This window comes from Cicer arietinum, chromosome 4 (assembly GCF_000331145.2).
Source record: "Cicer arietinum cultivar CDC Frontier isolate Library 1 chromosome 4, Cicar.CDCFrontier_v2.0, whole genome shotgun sequence".
NCBI classification, from domain to species: domain Eukaryota; kingdom Viridiplantae; phylum Streptophyta; class Magnoliopsida; order Fabales; family Fabaceae; genus Cicer; species Cicer arietinum.
Genome location: NC_021163.2, coordinates 8,769,558 through 8,777,097, shown reverse-complemented (window position 1 = coordinate 8,777,097; position 7,540 = coordinate 8,769,558). Strand labels below are relative to the sequence as shown.

The 7,540-nt window shown below is 27.8% G+C and overlaps 1 protein-coding gene across 2 annotated transcripts in view; it reads left to right on the top strand.

The window, feature by feature from the left end:
• The window catches only part of LOC101505658 (phosphoglucan phosphatase DSP4, amyloplastic), a 7,814-nt gene extending 4,300 nt beyond the window's left edge, over nucleotides 1-3,514 (top strand). For both annotated transcript variants that reach the window (XM_004496098.4, XM_012714624.3), the window contains exons 9-14: nucleotides 815-874; nucleotides 1,145-1,201; nucleotides 1,873-1,968; nucleotides 2,542-2,601; nucleotides 2,783-2,890; nucleotides 3,130-3,514. In XM_004496098.4, coding sequence (XP_004496155.1) covers nucleotides 815-874; nucleotides 1,145-1,201; nucleotides 1,873-1,968; nucleotides 2,542-2,601; nucleotides 2,783-2,890; nucleotides 3,130-3,261 — 513 coding nt within the window. In that variant the 3' untranslated portion in view covers nucleotides 3,262-3,514. The remainder of the gene's footprint in view (nucleotides 1-814; nucleotides 875-1,144; nucleotides 1,202-1,872; nucleotides 1,969-2,541; nucleotides 2,602-2,782; nucleotides 2,891-3,129) is intronic.
• Nucleotides 3,515-7,540: the final 4,026 nt, after the last annotated feature.

Genomic DNA, 7,540 nt, shown 5'->3' with positions numbered 1-7,540 from the left:
AAGCCCTAGGAAATTAAACATTTGGGATTTGGGCCATTTGTGGGTCTATTTTATGGATTTCGTCCTTAAAACACACCACAACATTTCTTGAGATTTAGGGCTTGTTTCTCTGCTTCATGAATTTTGAATAATTTTTATCATTTTTTCTGAGAATTTATATGTATGCATACATTATATAAACTGTAAATAAAATTTCAGAATAAGGGCTATCCCACTATCTTCTATCCTATTATAGCGTTTTTTGGAGTCAGTTGCTTCACTATGCTATCCGAGACCACCACTTTACCACAGCATGGTTGTTGCCTTGTGAATTGGCTCTCACATGCTCTAGTTATAGAAAAAGATTCCGCGTATCCAGTTAAGTATACTAGGGCCATTTGAATTGTTAAGACTTAGGTGCATTCCATCCAGTTGTATAAATTCCTAATTTCAAGATGTTTTCTGAAGCTGGTTTTGTTTCTATAGAGAGAGAGGGCTGAAAGAAAAATCTTCAAATTAATATTTTTCTTATTTTCTCATTAGAGAAGTCTAAACATAAAACGTGAGCTTTGTGGACTCTATACTCATAAGTACTTTACATCATAGAACTTTATATTGATCAATCAAATGAAAGCCCAAGGTATACAACAGGGAGAATGGGTTAACCAATCCAAACCACCATGAAGATAGAGTTCCACAAGTTAGTGGGGTTGAGTTTTCTTTTTCTCCATGTCATGTGTCATGGTTAATCTGAATTTCTAGCTTAGCCAAATTTGAGATGATATACATCAATTTATCTCCATTGGACATTGTCTAACACTTTGTTTTGTTTCAGTTGGCATATATGTTTTGGGTTCTGGGCTATAAACTCAATGAAGCTAATACACTACTTCTGGTAACGCTACTCAGCACTTTTTTTTCTTTCTTGTTTCACATTCTAGTATATGTCTATTGAGGTTTTTGGTAGATAATATGAATATATGATGTTTTACAACTTCACAACATTTTTTATTTCTGTGCATAATGATTGGGTAGCAATTATTAGTGCCACAACAGTTATAGTTGTATCACTATCACATTGGAATGCTACATTTTTTAACTTTGTTATTTGTGAATTATGAGATTGAGTTGTTGTTGAATTCTGAAGAGTTTTTTATTCTTGCAGAGCAAAAGGTCATGTTTTCCAAAACTGGATGCCATAAAGAGTGCAACAGCCGATATTGTGAGTCAATTTATTTTTCTATGTTGATATGTCTGTGCTCTACTGTTTTGAACTGTAGTTTTTATTTTCTGTCATTCTCATTTATAGTCTGCTTCTGATAAGTTATTGTGAAAAGGTCATGATGGTAATTTAATTCATGATGTTCCTCCCTTTGTTTTTTATCTTTTTATTGTACAACCATACTTTTAGTGGGGAAAAGAATCCGAACTTTGCACTCCCCTCTTTACCCAAAATAATGAAAGGAAATTTCCAACGTAGTTGAGCTTAATTATTGCTCATAAAACTAAAAGAAAAGAAAGTTATCTTAATTTTGCAGACAATTTCTCCACATAAAATGAAGATTTATTTTGTTGAAACTTTGTAACAGATTTGTCAAGGGACCTAGAATCATCATTGTATGTGTAAGAAAGGAAAATATGATGTAGCCAAATCATTTGGCTGATTCATTGGAATGTCAATTGTATATAATTAGTAAGCAAATGTTTTCCTTTGAATAGCATGAACTGGGATGTTGCATGGCACTTAAAGTATATATGATTGAATATACTATATTGTCTATTTGTATATCTCTTTCCTTTTTATATCAACTCAAATATTTGGATATCATATATTTATATACTGAATCTATTTTAATCATATCATTAACCATTAATTGTCTATGGTCCTCAAAGCTTACAGGCCTCAATAAAAAGCCTATTACTTTGTCTTGGGAAGGTGGAAATTACTCTTTGGTGGAAATTTCAGGACTTGATATTGGATGGGGGCAGGTGATGATTGAAACTTCTTGTTTAGACTTAAGAAATGTCTCAATTCCTTCTAGTTTAGAAAGTGTAATGCTACATTACATGAGATATTTTAAATGGCATCATCATCATTCATCATCACCATTAACTAGTTAACTGCTTCAGACTTCAGTTACAACTTACAATATTTATCATCTTGTGAAACATGTCCACACGTTTTGGTTTTATATTGGGATTTTTATGCTGTAAAACCTTTATTGCAATATTTTAAAAATGTCTCGTGTTGTCTCTAGCTCCTATCACTGCAAGTGTGACTTAAAAGTTATGATAATTTGCTATCAAGAGTTCTTACTGACAAGGTAAAAATAATATATGTAGACATTTCCAGTTTGGTTCGTAACTAATTTGATGTTTCACTAACATGATCCGCTCAATAGATGATATAGTGTTATTTTTTATTCAAAACTTCTGATTTTTAAAAATAATCCGAGTTATGTAGTTTGAATTATTTACTAAGTTTGAATATATGCTAAAACCTTATTAGTTGATATGATTTAATGCCAAAAACTTACTCAGTATCTATTGATCCCTTTTCAGAGAACGCGCTTAGATTTTGATGACAAACAAGGTTCATGGTTTCTCAAGAAGGAATTGTTCGTAAGTGCACTTCACTCATTAAAACTATGCAGTTGTTAATTTAGAGGCTTGTCTCATATTGACGAATGATCGAATAACTTAATATCAGGTTGCCAGCTGTGTTTAAAGACAATGCATAAGGAACTATACGATAAAATAAGGGATTATTGAATAATTTGTTTCTTCTTATCCTATTTACCAGGAAGGGCGCTATGAGTACAAGTACATTGTTGATGGGGAATGGACAATCAATAAGGACGAACTTGTAACCTCTCCCAACAAAGACGGCCATGTCAACAATTTTATCGAAGTAAGTTTGAAGTTTCAACTACTTAGTTAAGAAAAGAATTTTTTTATGATTGTTAACTTTTTACATCATACAATGTACCACAACATATATTGCTCACAGTGATAGTTTTTGTTTTATCTCCTAAACAAATCCTCACCATAGGGAGGGATTTGCATTACATCATACATATTTTATAAGTCAATTGAAGTTTCTACTATACACTGTTAGTTCATTTCACATGTTACATTCTCTCTGAACAGGTCCTTGATGACGCAGACGGTGATCGTGCCTTTCTTCGGGAGAGATTGACTGCTGATGATCCTGATCTCACAAAGGATGAAAGGATCAGAATAAAAGAGTTTCTGGAAACTTGTCCCGACGAGGATTTCTGAACTGTCAACAAACTCGCTCGTTGATATATGTAAAGTAGTAGCTACACGTATATAAATGTACTGTCTAATAAAAGATTGAATCTTGACCTTACTTAAGATCTCTGAAAGTTAGTTTAATATTAGGATGCGGCAGCTAAATGAGTTTCATATTAATCAAATGTCTGTAGCATTCTTTAACTTGTACAACACTTCAATAAACCATGATATTGTACGCACAAATAAATATGAGAGTAAAGAGTTATATTCTTCTTTACATACCAATGGAGACATATAAATTTTGAATTAGGTAACAAAGGAGATGATAAAAATATTTGAGGTCTAATTTCATTTTTTAAAATCCTAATAGTTGATATAATGAAGTATTCAAAATTATGTACAAGCAACACTATTTTTTTGTTGTCATGAGCAAAAAATCTATTCAAACGTGTGATATTTCTTGTTGCATTGATTATATATATATGAAACAGGCAGACAGAAAAAGAAAAAGAAAAAAAAAGTGCAACATTTAAAATAATGCATAAGAAATGTTACTCCAATTTGATCATTATTTGAATTATCTTATTTTTAATTACAGAGACTTCAATTTCTAAAATAGTATGCTTATACAACGACAAAATAAACTTTTGTTATTTTTAACTTCGATGACAAAATAACCTTTGTCACTTTTCAGCGAATTGTTTGTATATACTAACTAGTACTAGTAGTAGCAAAGTAATATTCAGTATGAGTAGACATTTTATTCGAAGCATCTCGAATTCAACTGTACAAAGTCATAATGCTACGTCTTTCCAATTTCTGTCTAACGTGTAGCGTCGACGACTCGTTAATAATAGTAAGATACAGTTCTGGAAAAATGTACGAAAATTACCCTCAATCATTTTAAAATCCAACCACATATACTCCACCTATATCAATCCCTATTCACTAACTATATCAAATCTAAAATTGTAAGACAATCTAGATTCCACCTACATATAAAAATAATACCAAATATAAAACGTAATGAAATTAAGAGAATCTTTTTATGGCATAGTGAGACCATTTTAATTAAATACCATAATCTCTATGTTAAGAGTCTTCTATTGTGTGAGACAAGAAATAAAAATGAATTTAGGAGTACTTTAATTTATAAATCAATTTTGGACGAATAAGTTATACTCAAATCAAAATCTAAATTTTAAAATGGTACTACAATTTATTTAAAATTTATCAGACATTAATGTTAAAAGCAAAACAAAGACACATTTAGGGAGGAATAGCCGTGGGCCCAAACCCCTCTCAATTTTTTTAATAATATAATAACACATGTATTATTTTTTGACACATTATTATTCATAGTAGATTATCTTAGTATATTAACATTTTTTTAATAATTATATAAATTTATTTGGCTGAAATTATGACATTTTTCAGATTCATTTTTTTTAAATGTTTCAAAAAATTAAATAAGAATGTTCTTCAACCACGTAAGAACTCATATAGAATTTCCATATTTTAGTTGAATAAGAAAATAGTATTTGAATACGTTGTACCACTTCAATAACTCATATTAACAATGTGCTCTCTACTTGTCTCGTGATTTTTCAATTTACATTTTTCGAATTTCTACTATCTTTATTAGTCAATTTACTTGTATGGAATAACATTAAATAATCTGCAACAAAAACAAAATGTTTTATCCAAATAGCTTGTTTCTCCCTAACAATTTTTGAATGTAGAGTGATGAAATAAAGTGTTTTGAAGATTTTTAATAAAAATATATATCAATAAGTTTAACAATATCTTTTTTTCTAGTGAAAAATCTCTCAAATTTGTATGAAGAAACAATTGTCGATATTTTTAATTTTAGTTATTTATCTATAGATCTTTTGTGATTAAAAGAAAATACCTCATTCATAGGTTTGAGTTGACATTGATGTTTTAATTTTTTTATTAAATTAATATTGTATAGTATTTTTTTATCATGGATAATAAAATCAATTGATTTAATATTTATTGAGACAATATTAAATTTATATAAGATTTCATTCGTTTTAGTTTTCAGAACGTGTGAGACTTTTTATTAAGTAAAAAAAAAAAGCTTTTTTTATTAACTAAAACCTTTGATTCTTAGAGCAATCAATTGCTTTAGTGGCCTTATTCTTAGAGTCAGCCGTACTTAGTATTAATACACATATGAACCTTAGTAAAAACACACACATACTACACATATGTAATGTTTATTTAATCACTTAATTTTAGTTTTAATAAATACTGAAATATGTACCAAAAAATTGAAATATGATTATCATAATAAATTTATGTTTGGTAATTTTTTTTAAAATGATACTAATATTTATGATAATTTATATATAAGTTTACTAGTTTTATAGGTGGATTCTTAATCAAGAGTATCACATTAAATAAAATAAAATATTAAAATGTATTTATAAATAAAAGATATATTCTATTTTATAGATTAATTTTGTAGGATTGTAATAGACTCAAATGACATATCTACCTTGTTTGAATTGAATTTTAGCGGTTGCTATGGCAAATTTAGAATTGATAAGAAGGAGAAACTCACTATATAAATTAAAATTCAATCAATAAATATTTATTTATTAAATTTCTCAAAAGTTATTTATACTTACACATTATTATTAATATCAATAATAATAATTATCATTTTACAATTGTCCTCATATAATTATTAAACTCTTATCATTAAGTTGAGAGAACTGCGTGAGTAATTTATCCAAAACATTATATATTAGAAATATCCATTGGCTATATAATTCAAAATATATTATATTTATTTTATCATCAATGACCAGCAAATCAAAAGGTATACAAAACAGAATATTAGTATAGATTTTTTTATGTGTAAATATTAATATATATTAGTATATAGTATGTAGGTTAGGCTGGCTGTTGCCCAAATTGAGTAATTTATTGTTGTATTCATTAAAATTAAGTGTTTCTCCATAAAAAGATTATCAAATCCTTAAAGGATTGAAGAACCAAATGCAAAACACTTAAAAAAATAGGCAACATGCAGGAGATAATTTGTTGAATGATTAATTATTTAGTTACATATGTTAAAAAAAAAAACAAAAATAATAGTCTTGAAAATAAAAAATATACAACAATATTTTTAAAATGTGAAAATATTAGAAAACCATAATTCGTCGATATTTAGGTGTCTCTAATTTTTTTTAATATAAAATGTACGTAATTTTCATAGTCTGTAGTTTTTTTAATTAATATTATATTAAATAATTAATAAATTTTAATTAAAAATGAATTGAGTCAAAATCTCAGTCGAAATAAATGTGATTTAATTTTATTTGTCTCATAATCAAACTTTGAAAGAAAAAAAATCTAATACCTGTTCGTATAAGTAAAAAAAAAAATTATTCAATGATCACTCGTGTAATATTAACTATATAAGCAAAAGTAAAAAAGAAAACTGTATAAACAAAACTTCTACAAAAAAATAAACTATAACCAAAACTAAAAAAAAAAACTAACAACTGCCTTTATTAACTATATAAATATAGAATTTTCTTTATTGAAAGTGTATTTAAAAATTGTGTATTTAAATTTTTCTCTTTTTAAAACAAATTTACTATTTTTGGATAGATTTAATTTAGATATATATATATATTAATAATATAAAAAGCTTTTATATTATCAGTTAATTATAATAACTAGTTCATTAAAAAATTTAACTTTTACTATAACAATATTTAAAGTTATTCTATAAATAACAATTAACATATTTTTAATAAATATAATACTCATTAACATTATCCTAAAAAAAATATAGTAATTATGTTAGAGTTTTGATGAATAAAAAGTCTTTGAGTTAATGTGCAATGCATGCAGGTGTGTTTGTAATTTGTAATAGAAAGAGAATATCGTTAAGTAAGAAAACACGACAATTACATTAAGAAGGTTGACAAAAATGAATAGTATATTGAAGAAGAGACGAAAGCAAAACTAAATCTTCCAAATATGAAATCAAAATACTTTTAATTGATAATGCCAACTCTTTCTTCACTCTCCAAATCACATCATTGAACAAAAACTTACTACATTTTCCTTCACTTTCCCGGGAAAATCTTTCCATCTTTCATTTCTTCTTTTCCCGGATGGTTCTGTCCCGCAACTCATCGTCTCAACCGGAGATCGACGATGCCGGCGGTGGCAGCGACGTTGGATTCTCCTCGATCCGTGGCCGATTTCCTTTCAAAAGGAACCCTAACCTCAACCGTGACCGACACAGATCTTCTTC